The 27868-nt window shown below is 39.0% G+C and overlaps 1 protein-coding gene across 1 annotated transcript; it reads right to left on the reverse strand.

The window, feature by feature from the left end:
- On the reverse strand, nt 1-27868 carry ZC3H11A (zinc finger CCCH-type containing 11A). Its single transcript, XM_077886636.1, has 16 exons — nt 27729-27868; nt 26473-26592; nt 18316-18439; nt 17043-17246; nt 16809-16925; nt 16475-16555; nt 15196-15306; nt 14313-14372; nt 13145-13243; nt 10611-10679; nt 6899-7402; nt 6038-6117; nt 4375-4705; nt 2867-3033; nt 2428-2495; nt 1-1984 (listed from the first exon to the last, which is right to left on the reverse strand). The coding sequence occupies exons 1-16, from the start codon at nt 27780-27782 to the stop codon at nt 1726-1728; spliced, it is 2448 nt and encodes an 815-aa protein (XP_077742762.1). The 5' UTR covers nt 27783-27868; the 3' UTR covers nt 1-1725.

Here is a 27868-nt window from a genome sequence, read left to right on the forward strand (position 1 = left end):
TCCAGACTTTCCTACACCAGTTTTATTTAAAACACAAATAAGTATTTTTCTTTCTTGTAATGGCAAATGGTTCAAATAATGCTGAACATGAATCAATGACTAATACAAGGACTTTAAATATGAAACAAAATTATTTTTAAAAAAGCAAAATAAAGGTTATATACAAAAGGGACCTGGAATCTTTAAGCTGATTCCAAAAATGAAAGGAGTAGAAAATCTGTGGTGAAACCAGAACATTCCACCCCTGCTTTGGAGAAGGGCTATTATACAACATTCAGTCAGCTGAAGATGGATTGGTAGAGAGGTGTCTATACATAAATTTCAAGTCATTTTTGCTTGTGCAGAATCATCCAGATCTTCCCAAGACTGAATGGGCAGTCCTGTGGCTTTCTTCCTTTACCATATTCCCAACAAGGCTACATGAAGTTCAACTCTTGATGAGCCGCTTACAACAGCAGTTCCTTAGGAGCCAACATGACAGGTGGGTCAGATTTCCCTATGAGAAACAAAACTGGCCACCTACAGCAAAATATCAAAATGGACAAGTCCTTCTTTCCTCTTCTTCTGATTACGTACAGTAGGTCTCCTTTCAAGACTCTTATCCCCATCATACTTGTTCCTTCACAAGTCTGAACCTTGAGGTGATATGAAGGAGACGGACATCAAGAAAAGAAAATTCAATTCAGAAATGAAGAAAACTGGAAGGTATACAATACACCCCCAGAGCATCTCAATAATCCCACTACAGTACAATTCAGTGTACCGCTAGAGTCCAGAGATAAATATTGGCAGCTTGGAGGAGTTCATTTTCCCCCCCTCTGGTGGTTAAAGGGCACCAAATAAATACTGGGCAAGAGGAGTTTGCTGTGAGAGAAATAAAAAATTAACCAATTTTTATCCCTGTGATAATTCAATGCCAGCAGGAGGCAAGTACTGAAGAAGAGAAGGGACAACTTTCATGCTAAAAAAAGAATTCTTCTAATCATTATGTCACCATCTCTTATGAAGAATCCCAGGGAATCCGAGAAATAGAAAATTAGTTTCAGAGGACCCCGGAGGCACTTTAAAGCCTTAAAAAATTACAGTAATAATAAATTAGCTATTGCTCTTCAGAGGCTTACAGAGCAGCAAAAGCATGGAAATCAGGTTGAAAAAGTTATGTCCAGATTACAAGCTTCCAGAGCTGCTCAGCCTTCTCTAAAGCTTAGTTGAATCTCCAAATACCTTTAAAAAGACATACAATTTAACACAGACGGAGCGGGTCTTTTGTTTAGTGGTAGTGTGAAATTTGGTCCTTACTGGCAGCAGCTGGTCTTCTTCCTTTTCAAACTCAGGTCACATTAATAAGTACATTAAGACAATACATAAAAGAAATACTACAGCAAAGGGGAAAACAGCCCAAACTGACAAACACCTCAAGGAGTCACTAAGTTCTTTTGCACTCTTTGACTTGGCTCTCCCTCTCAGTTTTTTTGTGAAGAGGTGTAAGACAGAACATTTTTCTCACAGATGTTAACCCATGGCATCGAATGGACAAAATGGTTATCAAGGGACTTTAAAAATCTGACCCCAAGGAATCCAGGACACATACAGGTAATTCAGAGGTATACTTCTGATTTGGGGCAAATTCTAGACTAAAGAAACGATCATCTTGGGTAAATGTTGTAATAGACGAAACTAAGTCCAGTTTTGTGTGTGTGTTTTTTTTTAAATGTTCCACCACCTTCAGCTATCAATCATCTCTGATAGCTCAAGCAGAAGGTCATCTTCATCTTTCCCAGGATCCAAGTCGATCTCAGCTTCTAATTTGCCTCCTGAAATCTCCCATATTAGTTTCTCAAAATCATCCTCAACAGAGAGTGGGGGCTTTCCTGTTGAGGTAGAGCTGAGTCGGCGAGTTTTCGTGGCTATTTGGGATGAAGAAGGTCCAGAGACTTCCTGTGGAGAGGAGTCTGAAGAAGACTGGGTTGGAGGCAGCACATGACTACAAAGGAAAAAACCCAAAAGATTAGAAAACTGCGCTTTGTTAATAGTTGGCTAAACGGTCCCACCTGGTCTGAGAAACACAAGAGGATATTAGCAAAGAGTTATTATTGATATCAGCATAACAGAATTGTTTTACTGATTTGGGACAAGGCGTTTTCAGTTCTCATCTTTCTAAAAGCAGGATTCACACTGATGTTTAAAGCATTTTAAAAATGAGTCAGTACATACACAATGGCACCAAAGGAGAACAGCAACCCTGCATGCATATCATGTTTTCTTACAATTAATAGGTAGCTTAGCAGATTTATTTATGTTGGCTATCAAGCTGGTCTAAGTGGCTAATAAACGTATTTGAAGGTTTATTTAGCAGTGTGATTCTCTAGAGAGCATAAATAATAATGGTGGCCTAAAGTTTGGTCAAGAAGAATTACAAGGTATTACCTGTCTCTAGGTTTTTCCATCTCGGGCAGAGTGACTGACTTGTCCTCAGAAAGGAGTGGAACAACTGCCTATAAAAGTAAAAGGAAGGAAACTCAGTTGGAGTCAGGCCTTTTTTATTTCAGCATATTCATTTACTTTTGCCACTTTCGTTTTTATCACTCTTTAAGCCTGGAAATTGAAGAATAAATAATCCAAAGATTGAGTTTACAAATAAGCAAAATATCCTGCTGCCCAAGAACTAGCGTTTTTTAAAAAAAGAAATTCCATCCTGCCACTCCACAAATGTCTAGCGGTGGACGTGGAATACAGTAACCACCTAAACATCTAAAATGCTTAGGAAATGGCATAAGTACTTGCACACAGAGAGCAAGCAGAGTCACTCTTCCCTGCTTTCCTAGCACACTGACCAAAGCACCATCTAGTTGGATCTACTTCTTACCACAGCTGTTTTTTTGGTGGGGCTTTCCTGTAGCATGCTGCTGGAGCTGAGTGGCTTCACAGCTGCGATGACAGCAGGGTGGACCTCCACTGCCTTGCGTTTGGGGGCCAATTTGGGGGACGAGACAACTTTAACCACAGATGGCTTCACATTGACTTTGGGTTTAGCTATTAGGGACAGAAAATATCTGATTAATAGCTAGAATTCCTCTTTTACATGGAGAGTAACTTAGAATATCAAAATTCCTTCTCAACACTGTAAATATGATACCCCAAAACTGAAAATAATCCATAAACAATGTGTACTACAATGTGGTCATAATGTAGAGATGTATACTCAAATAATTCCTTTTAGTGGCTCTTGAATTTGGTTTTTCCACTCCCTGGTGTTTTTCTTCTTCAAAACCAGAGAAAAAAATGCATCACAGAGAGCTCGGATTCCCCCACTGAGGTTTAACTGACATCTAACATGGTATACCACATACTGATTTAATATTTGTATATAACGTGACTGTTAGTCTAATTAATCCATTACTCTACAGTTAACAATTTTTTAAAGATCCACTCTCCTAGCAACTTTCAGCAATACAGTATTGTTATCTGTAGTCACCATGCTGTATGTTACAGTCCCATGACTTAAAAATATGGAATCCGGGGATCCCTGGGTGGCTCAGCGGTTTAGCACCTTCCTTCGGCCCAGGGCGTGATCCTGGACTCCTGGGATTGAGTCCCACATCAGGCTCCCTACGTGGAGCCTGCTTCTCCCTTTGCCTATGTCTCTGCCGCTCTCTCTCTCTCTCTCTCTGTCTCTTGTGAATAAATAAATAAAATAAAATCTTAAAAATTTTACTGTATGTGCTGCTAAAGTGAGCTTTAGAGAAAGCTTTTTGTTTTTTTATTTTTAAAAAGATTTATTTATTTATGTATGTATGTATGTATTTATTTATTTATTCAAGACAGACACAGAGAGAGAGAGAGGCAGAGACACAGGCAGAGGGAGAAGCAGGCTCCAAGCTGGGAGCCCGACGTGGGACTCGATCCTGAGTCTCCAGGATCAGGCCCTGGGCTGAGGGCGGTGCTAAACCGCTGAGCCACCTGGGCTGCCCTAGAGAAAGCTTTTTAAACAGCAATTTTAAATTCTGAGAAATGAGCTCATCTAACTTTGCCTTTTTATTAAGATTTTATGTATTTATTCATGAGAGACACAGAGAGAGGGGCAGAGACATAGGCAGAGGGAGAAGCAGGCTCCCCATAGGGAGCCCAATGTGGGACTCGATCCCAGGACTCTGGGGTCATGCCCTGAACCAAAGGCAGACGCTCAGCCACTGAGCCAAGCCACCCAGGTGCCCCAGCTTTGTCTTTTTAAATAGAATTATCAGAAATGCTATTCTCCACCTGTGTGACAAGTATAGCACACAAATGGAATTTAACTCAATTGCTGCTAGAGAGTTATTGGAAACTTGGTAATTTTCAAATCCTAATATGCAAGACACTAGAAAAATCACTCACCTTTACCCCTTTTTTCCAAGGTCTGTGCTGCACATTTCACATTCAATATTGAGTCCCCAATCCCTGAGGTTTCTACCTCTGCTTTTTGGGATGACTTTGTGGGAGGCCGCTTTGTCAGGTGCCGTGTGATGCCTGGCATAGTAGTGAGCACTGGCTTCTCTGCTATCTGAGTGTTGCAAGAGTCTACGTCTCCTCGAAGAGGTGTCAAAACTGATTTTTCCTTCTGTGAGGTTCCCCTCTCAGGCTGCTTCTGTATATGCTTCTCTCTCATGGTCTCACATCTCTTGACTTGAATTTTAGTGATGCCAACTCCTGTGGTCTCTTCTGAAGTCTGTGGATAAGTTTTAAAGCACAAGATTTAAAATTTTGAACCTCTAACAATCTGTACGATAACTATTTTAAGTTACCAGGCTTTACTTATAGCTCGATTAAAACAACAAAAAATGAAAAAAACCTTGGGGTGCCTGGCTGGCTCAGTTGGTAGGGCATGAAACTCTTGATCTTAAGGTTGAGAGCTTAAGTCCCATAATGGGTGTAAAGGTTATTTAAATACAAAATCTTACAAAAAAAAAAAAAAAAAAAAAAAAAAAAAAAAAAAAAAAACTTGTTTAAAAGAAAAAAATAACTAGTATGTCAATTTTACCTCAATTTAGAAAATCTTGTTTAGAAGTTACTGGGCTGACATCTATATCAAGCAGAATTTGACATGATCCAGAACATAAGAGCTTTTGCTCTTTGATATTAAATACAAAGTACCAAGCTAAAGATGAAAGTTAAAGATGTATGGAATAACAAAAACCCCGATTTTATAGGCTTAGACAATCATAACCCCTAAGTCAAATACAAATGCCTCATAAATAATCAGACACTTGCACGAGATTTGTGTTCGATGATGTTCATTACCTTAACTATGTAAAACAAAATTGAAATGTTAAGATTATATTCATATAATAGAACATTATGTGGCCAGTAAAACTAATGTCCCAAAGAATTATGAATATAGTAAAATTAAAGCAGGCTGCAAAATGATAATAGAGTTCTCAATTACTTTCTAAACCTGAGTTAAACAATGAACAAGTTCACATACATGTATACATAAATAAAAGGCTTGAGAAAAACCCATGAAAAAAAGCTAATGGTTGTTATATATCTGGCTTGCAGAATTACAGGGTTTTTTATTCTTAAAAAAAAAAAAAAAAAAAAAAAAGTCCCCGAGTTTTGTACACTGAGTGCCATGCCTGGTTTAAAAAACATTGAGTGACCAATTAAAAACAACTTTTAAGGGAGCAGAGAACAGGGGCACCTAGGTGGCTCAGTGGTTGAGCATCTGCCTTTGGCTCAGGTCATGATCCCGAGGTCCTGGGATTGAGTTTCACATCGGGCTCCTGTGAGAAGCCTCCTTCTCTCTCTATGACTCTGCTTCTTTCTGTCTCTTATGAATAAATAAATAAAATCTTAAAAAAAAGGGGGGGGGGAAGATTGCTATACACAGAAGTACAGAAAACTCTCCTAGAAAAGTTTAAGCATAGTGAAAGATTGTTTACCTAATTTATCAGTGAACTGTTAAATAGAAATTTATTATGCTAAAACTAAATGGCATATTTAATCATTCATCTGGACTTTGGCTTGCCATGAACTATGAAATGGTCTTAAATAAACTTACCTCTTTAGCTTCCGTTCTAGCAACACTGCTCTGAGAAGCAACTTCACTGCCTTCTTGAAGTTTCTTCTCTTCTTTTATACCTATATTCACACAATAAACACACCATTAACTACTTCATTTAAGCTGCAACTTTAGGAATAGATTAAAGCAAAACTCTTTTTTTTTTTTTTTTTTTTTTAAAGCAAATCTCTTGGGCAGCCTGGGTGGCTCAGTGGTTTAGCGCCTGCCTTTGGCCCAGGGTGTGATCCTGGAAACCCAGGATTGAGTCCCACATCGGGCTCCCTGCATGGAGCCTGCTTCTCCCTCTGCCTGTGTCTGTGCCTCTCTCTCTCTCTCTCTCTCTGTGTCTCTCTCATGAATAAAGAAAATCTTTAAAAAAAAAATAAAGCAAAACTCTTAATGAAAATAAAGATAGGACAAATAAAATTATAGATGAAGTCCATTCATCCTCATAAAGTTTCAAAATGCACATTACAATATCAAAGGTCTATACAGCACTCCTGTAAAGAAACAACGTAGCTTCATTTGATCCAGTGGTTTTCAAAGTGACCTGACTAAAGTGCTCACAAATATGTCGGACTAAAGAACTCCTACAAATATCCTGTGGAACACTGTCCTTTGGAATACTATTTGGGGAAATGGTACTATAGACTGAACTGTGGTGTTACTTTTTTTTTTTTAAGATTTTATTTATTTATTCATGATACACATAGGGAGAGAAAGAGGCATAGACACAGGCAGAGGGAGAAGCAGGCTCCATGCAGGGAGCCTGATGTGGGACTTGATCCCGGGACTCCAGGATCATGCCCTGGGCCAAAGGCAGGCGCTAAACCGCTGAGCCACCCAGGGATCCCCTGTTACCTGTTTTTTTTGTGATTCGGAGAAGCCTCCTTGGCCCTGGGATGGCCTCAGGCTGAGGCTGGGAGCTGGTGCTGCTCTCAGTGCCCTGCTGTCCCCGCAGTGCTTTCTCCTGCTTAATTTCCTCCAGTGTCTTGATGTGCACGTCCTGCATAGACTTTGTTCTACCTGTGGGCTCCTCTGATTGTCCTTTGCTGGTAGCTATAGGTGGCAAAACCACTGTTTTTTTAATGTCACTATCGGTCTTTAGCTTGATGCAAGTTACATCCTTTTTGCTTTTTTGTCTCTCTGCTTCCTGCTGCCGATGTTTCTTTTCAGCCAGGACCTCAGAGAAGGTTTTGATTCGGATAGTGGAGGGGCTTCTTGTTCCTAAGGTAGAATCATCAACTTTTGAAGGTCCTTCTGTCTTGAGTTTAGGCTGCAATTCTCCACGTTTCTGACTAGCTTTTTCAAGAAGAATTTCTTCCAATGTCTTCACATGGATCTCACCAACTTTAGTGACTCTCTCTGTTTTTTGGGGGAAAAACAAGTCACTGTATTTGGAGTTCACATCTTAACAACTTACGCTCTATTCCTGAATCAGGGCAGAGTCCTGAGTGGTATCATGTAGGCCAGTAATTAAAATGAACAAAGTATATTAGTTTCAATTTCAGTTCTGAAATACTTGCACGTTTCAGGTAATGGCCCTCAAGGAAAACTCTTAAGTGGCAAAAATCACTAACTTGTTGGAGTTCTATCCAGAAGTATGATGATAATAACTTAGTAGGTTTAAAAAAAAAAAAAAAGCTCTAGGCCCAATGGGGCTTGAACTCATGACCCTGAGATCAAGAGCTGCACTGCATGCCCTACCTACTAGCCAGTTAGGCACCCCAATAACAATAACTTTGATCAAAAAAGTATATTACTATATAAGGGCATACAGCAAGAACCCCAACCTTTGTCCAGGAATTGGTTAAGGGAAGTTTTTCAGAAGAAGTAATATTTCAGTGACATTTGAAGGATGAATAGTAGGTAAAGCAGGTAACAAGACAGAAAGAAAAAAAAAAAAAAAAAAGACAAAGAAAATGGGAAAGGCCCAGAGATTGGCATGTCACTGAAGAGCTATTTTTAACGATACACTAGTCATTCTACATCTGTTTTTTTAAAAAGATTTTATTTATTTATGTCATGAGAGACAGAGAGGCAGAGATAGATAGAGGCAGAGGGAGAAGCAGGTTCCAGGCAGGGAGCCTGATGCAGGACTTGATCTCGAGACCATAGGATCACAATCTGAGCCCAAGGCCGATGCTCAACCGCTGAGCCACCCAGGTATCCCTCTACATTTGTTTATTTTATTTTAATTTTTTAAGATTTTATTTATTTATTCATGAAAGACACACACACAGAGAAAGAGACAGAGACAGAGAGGCAGAGACACAGGCAGAGAAGGGAAGCAGAATCCATGCAGGTAGCCTGCTGTGGGACTCGATCCTGGGTCTTGAGGATCAAGCCCTGGGCTGAAGGTGGTGCTAAACCGCTGAGCCACCTGGGCTGCCCTCTACGTTTGTTTAGAGAGCAAATTTCACACTTTACAGATAGGCTCATCATCATTATTGACAAGCTAAAAGAAATAATGAAGTAATGTGGGAAAAAACGAGAAGAATATGGAAACTATATACACATATTTGATGACAGTTTTTTTTTTTTTTTTTAAGATTTTATTTATTTGAGAGAGGGATGGAGCACGAGTGGTGGGAAGGGGCAGAAGGAGAAGGAGTAGCAGACTCCCCGCTGACCTGCTGAGCAGGGACCTGACCTGTGGCTGGATACAGGGATCCAGCCTGAGCCGAAGGCAGATGCTTAACAGACTGGTCCACCCAGGTGCCCATGAATGACAGCCTTTAATGAAAGATCCAAAATATAAAATATCTTTTAACAACCGTAAACACACATCATGTTCGTTTTCACCTTCTTACCCTTTGAACATTCTGTTTCTTCTTACACAGAATTTGCCCTACTAGTCTCATTCTCTTGCTGCCTAATTGTAATTAAATTTGGTTTTAGAACCTGACATCCTCCAGTCCACTGCTCCCACAGTACTGCAACTGCCTGCATTTCCAGCCATACTAGATACTTCATGAAAACAGACTATACTTAATTATCTGAAATATTTTAGTATAGTACCTATACATGGGAAGTACTCAAACAGGTACTGAATTACTTCCTTAGGGCTTTTTAAATAATTCTTCCATTGGGTGGACTGATCTCAAAATTACTACCTTCAAGGAAGTGTGTAAATGGTGACATGAAAACCTTGTTCCCCACTCCACCAAAATTTATCAAAATAAAGACATTAAAAATAGAATAAATCCATAACAGCAGTGGAAAACAAGGCTGCCACTAGCAAAGCATAAATCTTGAGGGACTTCTGAGATAAGACAGCAGCTATCTGAATTTACAGAAAAATAGAAAAAGAACAAATGAAACTGTAGGAAGTGAGATCTATTCCTCCCAGGGGTGCCAAAGAAAACTGCCAAACTAGTAGGAAAAGCAACAGTGGGTAGAAATGTGAGGATGGCCTATAGAGTAGTTGGACCAGCCATGACCTTCTTCTGGGAACTGCTCTCTGAAGAGAGGAGAAATCTGCTGGGGAGGGGAGTAAGTTAGGAGGTTGGGGCTGGAGGGAGAAGATGAGCAAATTCCAAGCAGGAAAAGAACAGGGGAGAAGAGGAAAAGGGAAAGCCTAGGAAGGAAAAAAACTTTCTTATTGTGGCAATGGTATGGGCCCCAGCCTTCTAGCCTGCAACCCAAACAAGCTGCCTTTTATTTAGTACGCCCTCCCCACTCAGTCAGCCCTCACTTGTGTCTCCCAATCAGGAGAGGACCATTTGGGAACAAGACCTTTAGAACCACCACAGGAAACCCAAGTGCTAAGAAAAAGCAGTAACATTAAAAGTGAATTTAAATAAAAAATGTAAATAAAAAAATTAAAGGAAGAGTGATGTATAGAGGAGCTGCATGGATGGAGTACAGGTTTATTATACTATTCTTTAAACTGTATAGTAGTTAGATCTTGCAATTTAAAAGGTTTGAAAATTAGTACAGAAGAGTACAGAACATAGAGAAGAAAATTATTTTGGTGTATTTTTTACAGTGTTTTTCCCAGGCATATACTTTTTTATCTTTACACAACTGGAATCATCTCATACATATGGATATTATTCCTGAGAGTAAGTTTCTGTAGTAAGAAAATAAACTTCATCATCCTCACAAAATTAAGATTCCTATTCTATTTTTTTAAAATTCTTATTCTAAATCCAAAGGTCGAAAGTAGTAGGTGTTCTTTGTACCCTTTCTTTCTTTTTTTTTTTTTTGTACCCTTTCTTCACTCAATACAATATGAGAAGTTTTCCACATGACTGTTCAAAATATGACTTATGACAATAATTATTTTTGTATGTAACTATACAAACTGCAACTGAATTTCTTTTTGTTGGATATTTGTGTAGTTTCTGGTTGCTTACTACTAAGGCTATGGTGAACTGATCATTTTGCTATCTTTTAAGAAGAGAATTCATACCAGTGAGTCATCAATTACTTTAAAAAAATAAAATAAAACCCCCAAAACACAAACTCTAAGTAAGCAAGCTCACAATAAGTAAATGAATGAGTGAAAAAGTAAAGATTGTTATGGCAAGGAAAAAATATAAGAAGCTGGCCGAAGGGTTTTACCTACCTGCTGCCTCCTCACTGTTTGGACCAGCTGACATGCCTAATCGCTCCTTCAGAGACTTAGAAACATGAACTGTAAAAAAATATATACTTTAAAAACCAAATTAAACAAGAGACTTTTTTCTTCAAAGTTCACATATTAAGGGGTGCCTGGGTGGTTCAGTCGGTTAAGCATCTGCCTTCAGCTCAGGTCACGCAACCAGGATCCTGGGATTGAGCCCTACATCAAGCTCCTTGCTCAGTGGGGAGCCTGCTTCTCCCTCTCCCTCTGTCCCTCCTCTCTGCTCATGGATGTGCTCCTTCCCACTTGCTCACTCTCTCTCAAATAAATACATAAAGGGGATTTATGGCTCAGCGGTTGGCTGGGTGGCTCAGCGGTTTAGCGCCTGCCTTCAGCCCAGGGTGTGGTCCTGGAGACCCGGGATCGAGTCCCACATCAGGCTCCCTGCATGGTGCCTGCTTCTCCCTCTGTGTCTCTTCCTCTCTCTCTCTTTCATAAATAAAGTCTTAAAAATAAATATTAAAAAAATCTGCTGTGAAAATAGTAATTTAAAAAATACATAAAAATCTTTTAAAAAAAAGCAAAGTTCACAAAATTAGATTAAATTAGGTTTATGTCATCTAATGCAAATACTTTAGATGCTTAACATTTTTCTTTCCCACAGAACATCTATGAGAATCATGGATTACCTAGAGCACTTTGGAAGGCTTAAAAAATAACCTTTTTTTAGATCTGAAAAGCAAAAACTATTGAACTCAGGGAAATAATGGTTAGTGTAAAACTTCTATAATCTCATTGGCATCAAAAGCCCCCTCAATCTATTTAAAATGTGTTTTATTGGGACACCTGGGTGGCTCAGTGGTTGGGCGCCTGCCTTTGGCCCAGGGAGACCTGGGATCGAGTCCTGCGTTGAACTCCCTGCATGGAGCCTGCTACTCTCTCTGCCTCTCTCTGTGTCTCTCATGAATAAATAAAGTCTTAAAAAAATGTTAATTTTTAAAAAAATATTTGATTTATTTATTTATTCATGATAGACAGAGGCAGAGACACAGGCAGAGGGAGAAGCAGGCTCCATGCAGGGAGCCTGACCTGGGACTCGATCCCGGATCTCCAGGATCAGGCCCTGGACTGAAGGCAGCGCTAAACCGCTGAGCCACCTGGGCTGCCCTGTTAATGTTTAATATAAATTTTTCTGAAATTTTTAAATATGATCAACAGGCAAAGAAAAAAAGGTTATGACTGCAAAGAAAGATTAACTTGTGTGCTCTGAGAATGCAAGAAAGATCCTAAACAAAAACATCTACTCATCACAGCCTCCTGGGCTAGAGGAAAAGTGGAAATTAGTTTTTCATCTTCAAGAAGAGTTAAAATTACACAGAATAAAAAGGAAAAAAGTCCCACCCATTCATTTAGTAATTAACACCAGTGTTTTCACTGCCAAGTCATAAAAGGAAAAAAATTCAACCTTGACTTCTTTCTATAAATAGAGCTTCAGCTACATAATCATTCTAACTCCCAAATATCCCTCAATTTATTCCACATCTCTCATACCAATTTTTAGAACACTAACTAGGCCACTAACTTCTCTCATCTACATTATTTCAAAAGGCTGGTAACTCATATCCTGGACAGCACCCTTGTCCCCTTCTAATCTTTCTCCATATTTTAGAGGCAGGGAGATGGCTCTATTTAGAAAAAATTTTTTTAAAGCTTTTATTATTTATATGAAAGAATGAGTGATAGAGTGAAAACTTGAAGCAGACTCTGCACTGAGCACAGAGTGTGACATAGGGCTCAATCCCACAACCATGAGATCATCCCTGAGCTGAAACCAAGAGGATGATGGTTCTGAGATGCAAATCTGAGCTTTTGATCCTTGTTAATAACCATCCCATGGTTTGCTACTAAATGCAAACTCTCTTCCATGGCTTAAAAAGGCTCTGCATGATCTATTTCCTTCCTCCTCTCCAGTCAACATGCTCTTTACCCCCAATTCTGTCTGTTTCAACCATAATCAATCCCTTGAATATATCCTGGTTCTTAGCTCTGTGCCCTTGCAAAGATTATTCTCTCTGCCTCGGCATAGCCTCTGGTCCTTCAACTTCACCTGCCTAATTCCTAACTCATGTTTTAGGTCTAGGCTTCAACATAATTTCCCCCGGGGAACCTTTCCCTGGCAGATGGTAAAAGAGGTGCCCTTCTTGTGTGCTCCCATATCACTGTGTACTTTTCCTGTCACAGATTTTAGTATATATGCTGCCGAAGCGAGAACCCTGTCACAGATTTTACCACAAATATGTAAGTATTCCTATCTGCCATTATACTATAAAAGCTCCTGAGGACTGTGATGTTTTTATTTTATGCAGCGGTGTCTACCTAGAATCTAGCAGAGTAAATATTCAAATGTTTGTTGAATAATACAGACATGAGACAATCTAATTTACCTGAACAAAAAGGAATGACAAATCATTACCTGTTAGTATTACAAGAGACAAGTGTCATGATTACACACACACAACATATTAGAAAAAAGTTACCTTTCTTTGGTGCTTTGTCAGTATTAGTTTCTGTAGCTTCTACTTTCTTCCCTAATCTCTGTGCAAGGCTACGCTTTAATGGAGGATCGCTGTCACCACCTACAAACAGAGAGAACGTAGCTTAAGAGTTCAAATCCAACTTTAGCAAGGTCAAGAAATATGAGCAAAACTGGTAACACAGAATAACTGTCAGTTTTCTGCATTTATATGGTGTGTTCATTCACTAGCATCCTTAGAATTCAATGCTAGAAAATAAAAATGTCCCAGAAAAAAGAAGTAAGGGACAAAAAGTAGAATGTAGAAACAACATTTATCAAAGTAGGAATCTAAGGTTATGAAAATTCTTACTCAAGTTACCAATTAGTAATAGAGCCAAGACCTTACCAAGTTTACTGACTTATAACCACTATATCTGAATTGAATAGTAAATGTCACAAGTTAAAAATGGTTTTTCAGACTGTTTGACTGAACATACAATAACTTTGCAAGGTCCCATTAAAAACATGAAAGACCCTACACAGGGTAATGATTTTTTCTCTACTATTATTCATAATTTAAATATGAGGCCAAAAATTACAAAGTTTACATGTATGCTGACATTAAAAAGATGGATATTTTGCCTAAAATTTCTCAGGCAGTGAAAATGGTATCAAAGAAAACACAAAAGATTTCATATTTGCAAACACATTTTAAAAAGAGCATAGAGGAATAGCTGGAATCAGAGAAGATTTTCAAAATCCTTTTGAGACAGACACAATTAGAGTATGTACATGGCAACTCAATAATATGATGAAACACTTCCCTAAACATAAAATAGAATTAATAAACTCAGGGACCAAATTTATATTAACTGGAAACTTTTTTCCCTCTAAAACCTCAAATTTCAAGAGACAAAGATATTTTCTTTACTGTTTTTTCAACATAGTACCTTCTAAAGAGTTGATTATTATAATCTACTTAAATTCTAACACTATAAATTTATGTAAATCAATAAAAGGTATAATACACATGTGAAAAACAAATTGTATAAGTTCTTCTAGCCAAGAATTCAAGGGGGACCAGCAAGTAAATTGGTATCAACATGACATTTGTATAAAGGCAGTTTTGGAGAACATATCATATTAATACACAAACAGAAAACAAAAGATCTGCACAAAATTCATCTCACCTGAAAATTTTCGTTTTCCCAGTCTCTCGGTGAGACTCAATCTTACCAAGGGTTCTTCTCCTGAAATGGCAAAAAAAGAATTTCTCTACTATTAGTCAATTTTTCTGTATTTGCTAACTAATAATGAGTATAAAGTATGCTCTGATATCATGAGCCCACCCAGAAAATCTCTTGAAAATCCGATCTCAGTAGTCACATGGGTGGGGGGGGGGATTTAACCTATTAATAATTTAAATAGCCAAATGCACAGCCCAAAATGAATCAATGACACAGTCCTAATTATTGACAGTAGCCAAGTGTATGAAGACAGGTGTGTTCTAATCAACTGATCTTGAAACCCAAGCCATACTTTTGCTTGTGTACTTCGATATGCTAAATGAAGTCACACTCTACTCCACTGCCAACTCTCATGTAGAACTCTGATAACCAGCAAAAGGTGAGCTCTCTTTCCTCTAATTCTTTGCTGTTTGAACAGCACATTTAAATGTATATGTATACAGTTACTAGTGTCATATTTCTTTTACCAGGTTTAAAACTACTAAGGGAAAAGGCTTACATTTTCCTGTAACTTAAAGAGTGGATTAGAGTTCTTTATCCACAATGGGCAGTCAATAAATTTGTTAAACGGAACAGATAAAGAATAAATGTAAAAATTAAATATACATAAATGTGAGAGCTGCTTTAGCAAGAATTTCAACCTTTTAAGAGTCAAATGCACTATTTTTCTTTTTTAAGTTTTTCTTTTCATCCTTGTATCTGACCAAATATACTAAAGTCTTCCTGCAAATCCATCAAAGGTAAACTATACCCAAGAACTTGGCTCTCCCAGTTATTTAGAAGTTGTAGCCTGACAACTCTCAACCTAACCCTATCCATATCTCACCTTGTTTGCTGGATAGAGTTACTGTTCTCACTACAGTCCGGACATTCTCTTTTTCAGGACCTGGAATGGGCTGAGGTTGGAGTAAAAGACTGGAAACTCCAGAAGAACCTTCTGAATAAAGCAAGTCAAAGAACAGCAAATAATTTATGGAAAATAAAGCTATTATAATAAGCCAAGAAATTTTGTTTTTGTGACAAGTTCAATACAGACCACTAGATAACTACAAGCCAATCTTTCTTTTTTTTTTTTTAGGCAAGCCAATCTTTCTGTTCCTACTTGCCCATAGTGAATTGGGGTGAGGTGGGAGAGAGGAGATAATCCCTATTTCTTAACTGCTTTGTATACAAGGTAAAATATAAATTGTTTTCAGTAACCTGGGCACTCAATCTATTTTTCATTTACCAAGAAGACTAACATTCTAAAATTAACCTCAGAAGCACACCAGCCACCAAGAGTGTCAATTCAACCTTTTAAAAATCTATATTCAGGGGAGCCTAGGTAGCTTAGTCAGTTGAGTGTCTACCTTCCGCTTGAGACATGATCCCAGGGTCCTGGGATTGAGCCCCACACCGGGCTCTCTGCTCAGCCCTGCTTGTACTCCCTCTGTCAAGTAAACAAATAAAATGTTTAAAAAAAAAAATCTATATTCAATCACCTGTGAAACACAACTCCAAGTCCCTACAGAACAAGTATTAGCAAGAGTACTCTAAAACCAACCATGTGATGCTTTCTAAATATTTTATTTCACACGGTTATCTGTAATTTTTAGGATTGGAAATACAAACTGACCAGGCTGAGGTAAGCTCTAGAAGAAAATTGTGGCAGCTCCTAAGAAGAATTCATCTACTATAAAGTTTTTCCTCTCTTAATATGATTTTTTTTAAGACTATTTATTCATAAGGCACACAGAGAGAGGCAGAAACATAGGCAGGAGGGAGAAGCAGGCTCCCTAAAGGGAGCCTGTGCTGGACTCGATCCCAAGATCCAAGGGCATCTGAGCTAAAGGCAGATAGATGCTCAACCACTGAGCCACCCAGGTGCCCCTCGATATGATTTCTAGATGTCATTCTTTGGAGTTGTATTTCTGAAGATAAAGCAGTTCTTTCAAGTACTAAAAAAGCAGTGCTAGCAAAAATATGTCCGTGTTTTACTTCAAACAAGCCAAAGAAGTCAAAATCTACGTGCCCATTTTGGCTGCTAAGTTTCCTTATTATCAGCAATGTCCCTGTTACTCTCCTCCAGAAAAATTCAACCAGCCATGTCAAAACTAATAACTTACCGCCTTGCTTCTTGGATTTTTCCTTCATTTTTTTTGACTTAATTTCCTCAAGAGTTTTTATTCCAAAATTCAAACATTCACCTGAGAAACCCAAATAGAAATCATATGAGGAACTAACACTTCACTCCTTTTGCATTTTATTGTACACAGCAAGCACTCAAATGTTTTCTGAATAAAAGCAGTGTCGGTATGGGTGTGTGTACAGTGGGGTCAGAGGACAGAGGTGGTGGTGATCGTGATCTAAATTTCAAATGTATTTAAAATAATTTGGGCACATTCAACAATATTTTCAGACTTTTGAGCAGGAAACAGCATCAATATAGCCTCTTCTTACCTTGCTTCAAATTGACCCCAGGTTTCCGGGCAGAGGCTGTCCGTAATCCATTATGAACTTCGGGAGGTGGTTGCAGGATGGGTGTCTTGGTTTCATCACCTTCCTCAGAAAACTGATCTATGTATCGACACGAGAGGCAAATTTACAATTGACAGCAGGCTTACAGCTTTAATCCTTATTCCAATTCACTGAGTGACCCTGATCATTTATTTGCCTTAAAGAGCTAAAACTTACCATCATCATCTTCATCATCATCTGCAGCATTGATTACAACTGGTGGATGGGTTGGGCTAGGAACATTTTCTGAACTTTCTACTTTCATAACACTTCGCAACTGAGGGGAGGGATTGGACTGGACAGACAATTTGTTCTGTTGAACCGTGAGCTGGTTAGCCTTCACTTCCTCTTCTGGTGACTCAGGCACAGTGGGCAACACAGCTAGACATACAACATTAGTCATAAATTAAAAAGAGAAGATAAAGTCCCAATTCATCAAAAATCTCTAAGTTTGGTGCATTTTCCTTATGACCACTTATGCCTTTTTACCTGATTTTCCCATTTTCACAATTAGGTTCTAAACTCCCAGGGAGGGAAAAAAAATGGCTTTTAGCTAATAACTCTTCTGTACATAAACACACTCAAAACAGGTGTTCAAAACACAGAATAGTCTGGAGGCTAGATGCATAAAATTATTTGCAAGTTCTAGACATTTAATTTTAATATTGAAATTCAGAGGCTTTTACTTCAGCAAAAAAGTAGTTGTTAAAAGGGCAGATAACGCTTCTGAACTAAATCAGAGAGGAGCAAAGCCCACTATTTTCTCTTAAATAGAAAGGAGAATGTGCAGCCATCACTTTTTAATCACAGAAGATGTGGCTTTTAAGTGGCTAATCATTCCGGTTGGAAAAGTGAAAGGATATTTGGAAATAAAAACTAGTTTTGGGGAGAGTATAAATTTTATTTTAGATATAGCCTAGAGCAGGGTTAGCAAACTTTCTGTAAAGGGAGCAGTAAGTACTTTAGGGTTTGTAGACCTCTGTGTCTCAACTCTACACCAGAAGCACAAAATGTGGCCATAGAAAATATGTGAATGAGTGGATATGGCTTCCTTCCAATAAAACTTTATTTTATAAAACAGGTGGAGGACCACATTTGCCAAACCCTGATCTGGAGAATCCAGTTTCTTCTGGAAAACTCACTGGGTCTGTTAGGAAAATAGGAAATGAAGCTATAGTAATCTAAAGTGTCACACCAAGAAACATTTGGGAGGCAGTAAGGCTTTCGGTAACAAAGTTTTAATCCTGATTGTGATATTACTGGTTTATGACCATGACTATGTACAAGTCACTTAACCTTAATGAAAAGTTCAGTTCCCTCACCTATAAAGTAGAAATAAAACTGCTCTTTTGCAAGACTAAAGGCAATATATGTAATATACTCTGTACAGTGTACGTAATAGGTATCAGTAAATAGTAACTATCATTTTAAAACCAAAAACACATCTCACTTTTGCTTGGAGGTAGGAAAAGGCCATCAACGTAACGTCCTCTGTTGTGATGGAAAGCGCAGTTTAGTTTCTGACATCCCATTGGCTGATTTTCCCAGTAACAAGGAATTTCACTACGTTTTTTCTATAAGAAAAAAAAAAACCATTATTTTCAAATAAAAAATTAGGTGTGACCTGTATTAATTTGGTCTCTTGTTTTCTGAATAAAGGTCAGTCAGGGAGCACCTGGGTGGCTCAGTAGTTGAGCATCTGCCTTTAGCTCAGCTCATGATCCCGGGGTTCCTGGGATGGAGTCCTGCATTGGGTTCCCCGCGGTGAGCCTGCTTCTCCCTCTGCCTACCTCTATGTCCCTGTCTGTCTCTCTCATGAATACATTTTAAAAATCTTTAAAAAAAGTTCATTCAGGCTTCAGAAGTCTGAGGCACATGAACTGACTGTGAGGAAGAAGATGGGTTGCTCAAAGTGCCACTCCACGCTTGAAGGAGAAGGGAGCAGGGAAGTAGATCATCTGCTGTTCCCTCCTCCCTGCCCTCATCTTGGAACCCCTAAATGCCTATATTTAATTTAGAGAAGCAGGACAATACATTAGTTAAGATTATGGAACCCAAGATAACATTATGCTACTCACTGGCCATGTGATGCTGGACAATTTAACGCCTCTAAGCCTTACGTTCCTCAGCTGTAAAATAGCAGTAACAGGAGCTATCTACTTGGTTTCTTAGGAGGATTAAATGAAATAATGTATATGAAGCACTTAACACATAGAAAGAACTCAATAAATTGCAGTTATTATTTTAAACTGAGAGCTCACAGCTTTGAGGAAAATTTTCCCTTTCGTGACTTCTCAAGGCAGGCACAAATAACACACTAAGGTATTTTTCCTTCCCAAGCTACCTCACTCTTATGAAGGGGAATAAGAAAAAAAAAATATCCTCACATCTGGAATAAACTGCTGGATCACAGGACGTATGTACAGCAGAAATACATTCTAATATATACATTAGATGTATATAAAGAACAGTTTAAAACAATACTATGTGTAACAGCTCCAAAACGGAAACCCAACTGTACATCAACACCAGAATGGATAAATACACTGTAGTTTATTCGTACAAGAGCATGTTACTTACTACTGAGAAGGATTAAAACCATCCTTACACTTGACAGTACGGAAAGAAGCCAGACACGAGAGAGTACACACTGTGTGAGGCCATCACTGTGTGATGGGGAAATCAAAGCAGGCAAAACTTCTCTACAGTAGACTAGTCAGGACAGTGATTAGCTTGGACGGAGTGCTCAGTGACAATCAAGGGACAAAGGGTCAAGACAGATTTGGATCTGCTGGATTATGCTAGATCTCTCGTCATAAGCAACTTTAGGTTTAAAATTCTAGGAAAGAATAGTAGCATTACTTCAGGAAGCTGAAAATATGAAACAAAAACAATGACTATTACAAAAAGATCCTCAATGTATCCAAAAGGGCAAAGATGAAAATCTACTATATATTGAGAGATCAAAAATTTGATAGCACGCTGGGTTGGTAGGGACATGGAAGAACCCATACAGTCCCATGTACTGACAATGGAAATATAAATTAGCTCAACATCTCTGAAAGGCAGTTTGGTACAAAGGTATTCACAAAATTTATGTCCTGAATTTATTACCACATATATCATTACCTATTTTTAAAAACTACACCAAATTCCTTTACCTTCCAAAGAACTGGATAGAATTTATCAGTTTCCTGGCACATCCAAAAGGTAAGTATACTAATAGTTACCATTGTTTTTTTATTTTTTATCTTTTTTATTTTATTTTATTTTTTTTCCATTGTTTTTTTAGATAGAAATTAACAACAATTATTTAATTACTCCTTCCTCAAGGCAGAATCTAATATCAATCTTTCTTGTTCCTGGGTCTGTCTTTGCTTAAATTTTTACTTCTTTCCTGGAAGCAGTTTTCAAATTACTGAATGACTTAATTGTATCCTCTATATGTGGGAGTCACATGACATTTATTGTCAGTGTCATATTTCACTGACAAAATATCCTGATCTTTCCTCATCAGAAGTTTCCCCTTTAAAAAAATCCACTTAACTAGATTGTTTCTAAATAAAAAGTAATACACAATGAAAACCATTCGCAAAATGGTAATAAATGTCTGCCATGCCATCCTCAGACTTAAAACAAGAATTATAGGTGTGCCTGGCTGGCTTGGTTGGCAGAGCATGCAACTCTTGATCTTGGTTGGGGTCAGGAATTCAAGCCCCATGTTGGGCGTGGAGGAAAGAAAAGAAAGGAATGGAAAGGAAAAAAAAAAGAAAGAAAAGAAAAGAAAAGGAGAGGAAAAAAGGAAAGAAGGAAGGAAGGGAGGGAGGGAGGGGAAAGAAAAGAAAGAAAAAGATTATTAGGTGTCTGTATATAGACTTAAAAGAAAGGTATTCCATATAATTGTGTACATTTTCAGGCAGCCTGGGTGGCTCAGCAGTTTAGCGCTGCCTTCAGCCCAGGACCTGATCCTGGAGACCCAGGATAGAGTCCTGCATCGGGCTCCCTGCATGGAGCCTACTTTCCCTCTGCCTGTGTCTCCCCCTCCCCCCAAATTAAAAAAAAAAGTGTATACTTTCATTTGGCAACACCTCCTTCCACAGTAATATTCTCCTATATAATTATTTAAGTGTTTAAAAAGTAATACAGCACATGATCCAAAGATACATAGCTGATTCTCATTATCTGAAGTAGTTATGTTTATGAAGTCACCATGAATACTAAATTAGCCAATACTGAATCCCTCTGCTCCTCAGGGAAATACAGAATTAGAGTCAGGTTCCTGCAAGTTTCTGTCACAACATTTTCATGCAACGATCAATACGTAAACTGGTTATATTTGTGTTTGTGTTTAAAGACACTTCATTTAGGGAGGCCTGGGTGGCTCAGCGGTTAAGCATAAGCTTTCAGCCCAGGGTATCATACCTGGAGTCCTGGGATCAAGTCCCACATCGGGTTCCTTGCATGGAGCCTGCCTCTCTCTCTCTCTCTCTCTATGTCTCTCTTGAATAAATAAATAAAATCTTAAAAAAAAATGACACTTCATTTAATATATTTATTAACACTGAACTCAAGGCCAAGGGCATTATAAACTCACTGAATGAAGCTCATCTAATATGAGTATTTTCTACATAAGGCACGTAAGAGCTTTCTTGCACTTACGAACATCACACAGCATTTCAGCGCCACATCTGGGAGCCATTTTAATCAGCCACAAAAAGGATAAAATCACCAACAAAAAAAGACAAAAATGCAAAAAAGATGGCCTTAAAGAAACTACAAAAAGGACACTTGCTTACAGGATGACTACTGAAACCAGGCGGCAGAGCATCACCTTGTCCCACCTCAGCCAAGAGTGTCTAAGTCAGGTGACTCAAACTTTTCAGTGCTCTGCATGTCTGCAGATGGCCCATGAAAAGCACTGCAAGTACTGATTTGGGGGGTTACAAATAAATTTTAGTGAGCTGGAAAATTTGCAAACACGGAACCCACAGAATAATGAAAATCAACTGCATATAGAAGGGGTTACAGTAAAAAAGCTCCTTTCCTTTCCTGTACTGCTCCCTGACAGCCACTGTTGTCAAGTTTCTCCTTTATGCTACCAGAGATTTTAAAAATACACATGTAGATGAAAAACAAATTCTTCTCCCCCTTTCTTTTACACAAATAGTTGCATATTATGCACCTAACTCTGTCCCTTGCTTTTTCACTGACAATATATCCTGATCTTTCCATCCAGTAAAGTTTCCCTTTAAAAAAAAATTATTTTTGGGCAGCCCAGGTGGCTCAGCGGTTTAGCACCGCCTTCAGCCCAGGGTGTGATCCTGGAGACCCGGGACCGAGTCCCACATCGGGCTCCCTGCATGGAGCCTGCTTCTGCCTATGTCTGTGCCTCTGTGTGTGTATGTGTCTCATGAATAAATAAATAAAATCTTTAAAAATAATAATAAAAAATAAGAAAATTTATTTTTAACAAGATTTTATTTATGAGACAGAGAGAGAGGCAGAAATACAGGCAGAGGAAGAAACAGGCTCCTTGTGGGGAGCCTGGTGTGGGACTCGATCCTGGGACTCTCTAGGACCACGCCCTGAGCGGAAGGCAGACATTCAAGCACTGACCCAGGCATCCCTACCCCTTTAAAAAAATTGTTAACAGCTGCCCAGCACTTCACTGTATAACAAACTTACTTTAAATGAAGATTAAAGATATTTTATTACAAATTATGCTACCCTGAGTAATTCTGTATGTATCTACTTTTGCACAGAAGAACACAGATGAGGGATGCCTGGGTGGCTCAGCAGCTGAGCATCTATTTTTGGATCAGGGCGTGATCCTGGGTCCAGGGAATGAGTCTCTTATTGGGCTCCCTGTGTGGAACCTGTTTCTCCCTCTGCCTCTCTGAGTCTCTCATGAATAAATAAAATCTTAAAAAAAAAAAAAAAGCATACAATATTTTCGAAAAATGCAGCCAAATAAGACTGTGAAGAAAAGAGTTATTTATTAACTAAGCGGCCTGAAGACTCTTACCTTAGGTACACCACTTGCAAAGTTGGCCCTTGGTGTTCCTAGTCAGCTAATTACGAGGCCTAGACTGTGCAAATAATCCATCTTATGCTAACACCTGCCATCCTTCTGGGAATGTAGAGTTTTGGTATGTGTTAGGTAGAGAGTGCTTGCTTGATCAGCCCCATTAAAAACCTTGGATGCGGGATGCCTGGGTGGCTCAGTGGTTGAGTGTCTGCCTTTGGCTCAGGGCATGAACCTGGAGTCCTGGGATCGAGTCCCGCATCGGGCTCCCTGCATGGAGCCTGCTTCTCCTCTCTCTGCCTGTGTCTCTGCCTCTCTGTGTCTCTCATGAATAAATAAATAAAATCTTAAAAACAAAAAAACAAAAACAAAAAAACAAAAAACAAAACCTTGGATGCTAAGTCTCTAATTGGCTTCCCTAGGCACAAACATCCCACACGGAGTGCTGCATTTTCATTGTTGGGGGAAGTGTGCACTCTGGGTGAATCACTGTGGGAAGGATATCATAAAAGAAACCACCCATGGATTCCTGTAGACTCTGCCTATGTTTTTTTTTCTTTTATGATCAGTGTTATTTCCCCATCATATTTTTTTACATTTATTTATTTTAGAGAGAGGGAGAACGAGTGAGCAAAAGCAGGAGGGAGGAGAGAGAGAATCTCAAGCCAGACATGGGGCTTGATCCATAACCCTGAGACAACCACCAGAGCCGAAACCCAGTCAGACGCTCAAAACTATGCCACCCAGGTGCCCCTCCCTGTAATATATCTTAGACATGATATATAACTATGTGCTGAGTCCCACGAGTTCTAGAGAATCTCTAAATGTAGATGTTCTTAGAGACCCAGACACACCTTCTAGGGAGTTGTGACAATTTATGCTCTGCCAACAATTTAACAACATGAATTTTCAAAGGCTGCAGAGTATTTCTCTGAATTTATTCAGTGAATTCCCTGCTCTTTGGAAGACAGGCAGCACATAATGCAGTTAAGAGGCCATAAATCTGGAGCCCACCTGAAGTAGCTCTATGAGCCCAGGCATACAAACTGCAGTCAGTCCTCCTTCCTTCCTCCCTCCCTCCCTCCCTCCCTCCCTCCCTTCCTTCCTTCCTTCCTCCCTCCCTTCCCTTCCTTCCCTCCCTTCCCTTCCCTCCCTCCCTTCCTCCCTTCCTTCCTTCCCCATGTTCCTCAATGTGTCCAAGGGCATTAGGTGAGGCTGAGAAATGAGAGTAGGCATTCATGCTGGGAGAGGGAAGGACATGTGGTCCAAATCAGGGCATTAGAGCCTGATGGAATGAGGAAGGTACCAGGTGACAAGGTAGAACTGGCCTACGGTATCAGAATCCATGAAGGGTTAAGAGGACATCTGTGTAGGAAGGTGGCCTGGCAGTGTTGAAGCCTGAGCAGGGTCAGCAAGGCTTCTGTGCAGAAGAGTTCCCAATGTAGGATGAGGAATAGTATATTTATGGAAGGTCAGCCTAGAATAGGCAACAATGACTAAGTGGGGTAAGGAAGGCAGAGTCTTCCCAAGTAGGGACCTGGTACAGAGCTAGAATATAAGCAGGATGAGAAAAGTAAATATCTCACATGGGAGGGCTGTCCCCACAGAGCAGCAGAGTCCAAAGGTGTAAAAGGGGTGTTCATGGGGAGAGAGGGGTATCCAGAGTAGGATGGTGGGGCCCAAGCATGATGAGGACAAGGTCCTCATGGTGGTGGAGCAAGGAGAGAAGGCCTGGTACAGGGCTGTTGGAACCAAAACAAGATGAGAGAGAGGTCCCTGCGGAAGAGCAGCCTCCTGTGCAATGTCAGAGCCTGAGGGGAAGGAAGAGGCTGTGAATACCATATTGGCTTAAGAAGACTGATAAGACGAGTCATATTAAAGTCAAGTTTCTCACTTTGGAGAAGAGAGTTACAAGTATAGAAAAGGAGCAGCCTAGACTAAACCCTGTAGTGCTGGTGAACTGAAGGTATCTATGTGAACTTATGATTTTCAATGCACAGACATAAAAAAGTAGTGAGACTCCAGAAGCTGCCCAATCTTATTTCTACATATATCATTCTTCACTAAAGGGATCCAGGGCTCCTTAGAGATTCCAGCAGTTGAGGAGGAAAAATACAGGATGAGCCTGAAAAGTCTTGTCAGGCAAGAACGCAAAAAGGTATTCAAAAGATGAAAACATTAAAAGGACACAAAAATCAACTTGAACAACTCTTACTAGGCAAATCTGGGTCAACCTGAGGATTAAAAATGATAGTAATGGTGTATAAGACACTAAATAAAAGAGGACACTGAATTCACACAAACATAAATAAGTGGAAAAAACTGAAAATTTGGTGAGAAATGGGATGACAGGGTCTCAAAGTACCTCTCCACAAAATGAGTATTAGTTATAAAGAGAAAACCTTTATAGTGAAGCAATTTGGTACAAACCACCTTAATGAAGTGATCAAAGTTAACCTCACCAGTGATGGGATAATTAAAATTGTCTGACTGTGCCACCTAATAGTATGCACTGAGAAGAACTGTGATATTCCTGCCAGAGGTACAGACTTGAACTTGGTAAAGAGGAAACAAAAGACACACACACACTGAAGTACGTTCTACAAAGTAACTGGCCTGTAACTACTAAAAGTGTCAAGGCAAATGAAAAGTAAAAAAAGCTGAGCAACTGTTTTAGACTGAAGGAGAATGAGAAAGCAATGAAAACCATATGTGACACTCCATTCTGATCTTGCTTCTTCTATAATAAAGGACATAAGTGGTACAGCAGCAAAACTTGAATGGGATTTGAGGATTACATGAAAGTAATAGATTAGTGTTAGCTTCCTACTCTTGATGGTTGTACTATGGTTATCTAGGAGAATGTTCTTCTTGTTTGTAGGAACTCATAAATGTATTTAGGGGTGACAGGAAATGTCAGTCGTTCACTTCCAAATGGCTTCGAAAATGTTTTATAATGTACTTGCAGTGTTTCTCTAAGTTTGAGACTGTTTAAAACCACATAGAAATAGAGATGCTCCCCAAAGATACACATATGATTTTTACACTTTACCAAACTAGCTCCCAGAAAATACCAACTCATACTCCAAGATACCAAGATATTAAGCAAGCATTATCTATTATTATTTTTTAAATATTTTATTTATTTATTCATAGACACAGAGAGAGAGGCAGAGACACAGGCAGAGGAAGAAGCAGGCTCCATGCAGGGAGCCTGATGCAGGACTCAATCCCAGGTCTCCAGGATCACGCCCTGAGCCAAAGGCAGGCGCTAAACCGCTGAGCCACCCAGGGATCCCATATATGTATTTTTTTGAGAGACAGAGCACAAGCACATGTGGGAGTGGTGGGAAGGGGAGGGGCAAAGGGACAGAGAGACTCTTAAGTAGGCTCCATGCCCAGTGCAGAGCTCAACATGCAGAGCCCAACTCGGGGCTTGATCTCACAACCCTGAGGATCATGACCTGAGCCAAAATAAAAAATCAGACACTTAACTGTGCCACCTGGGCACTCCTTTCTCCCTATGTTTTTTATTGGCCCATCACGCCAGGCTGCTTATGATAACAGAAACCGAAAACTTACATCAATCTCCATGTGCCGAAACCTGCACACCTGTCGAAAACAGCGCCCCTCTTGCCATAATGTGCAAACAGTTTCATTTCCTAGTGCAGCTTCACAGTGACGGAAGGGACAGCTGTCACCCTGTAAACAAAGAGAATACCGAAAAGAACCGTACTACCAAAACAGATCCTAAGTAAAGTGTGCACTGTAACAGTTTCCTGGCATCCAGACAAACATGAAGGAGTAAGGAGAGACAGACAAGGCAGAAAACTGAGGTGGAAGACAATAACAATCTGAGGTCAACAAATTTATCCTTTCCTATGGCCTATTTCTTGACAGTAGCCTTCATTTGATTTCACAACGTAAGTGACATAAGCCAAGAGATGGGCTGAAAAAGGTAAGTAGGAGTATTTAAAGAGGTACTCTTTACAAATATATTTTACAGTTCTTCAAAACCACTTCATACATCTTTTTTATTTTTTTATGGTCACTTCGTACATCTTGACTTGTGTAACTAGCTTTTGATGGAAAATCACAAAGTTAATAGATTAGGATTTAAGTACAATTCTATGCTTCACTATATACTTCTACAATGATAATATCTGAAACAAAATGCTATATGTGCTCAGAGCTTTGCTCAACACTGATCATTTTAAACATAGCACTGAGATGATTTCAGAAGTTTTTCTAATATATACACTTACAGAATTAGTCACAAAATAACAGAAAAGTGGATAAATCCGAATGGAGCTGCAAATGAATCAAGCAGAAAAACAGGAAGTTTTGATAGAGAAAAAGGAAAAATGCTGAAAAAGCATATTTAGAAGAATGGTTTTATTACTCAGCAGGAAATGTGAAGAAAAAAATCAAATTCAACCCATGACAGTTCCTAGAAGTACAATACAATCCACCCATTCATTTAATACAAAGTAAATAAAACTAAAGTTTACAAGTGAGGCCAAAGTGCTTCATAGGCACCTTGAACAGGGATAATTAATAATACTTATTAATTATTAACAGATTATTAATTACCAATAAGAGAACAATGAATGATGACTATATGCTGTGAACCTTTTCATTTTTGTAGGATATGAAGAACATAAATCAAGAGAAAAAAAGGATAAATGATGAATTCTCCTAGAGTACTAAGAAAATAGTAACAGATAATAAATGGTTGAGCATAACAAAACATAAAAACTTAGTATAGTGGGAAAATCTTATCAAATCTTATTAGAGAAACTGTAGAAATAGCTGATTTTAAAAATGCCAATTCTTACTTTGGTACATGTAGAATAGAAAAAAAAATAGCAGTCTTCTCCTTGATTAGGCATGCTGGGTAGATCCTTAGATCAGAAAGTGGCTTCCTGAAAACAAGCCACTGCTTCCTCAAGGCGAGGACCAGCTCCAAGTCCTCTTG

This window comes from Canis aureus, chromosome 38, assembly GCF_053574225.1.
Source record: "Canis aureus isolate CA01 chromosome 38, VMU_Caureus_v.1.0, whole genome shotgun sequence".
Taxonomy (NCBI): domain Eukaryota; kingdom Metazoa; phylum Chordata; class Mammalia; order Carnivora; family Canidae; genus Canis; species Canis aureus.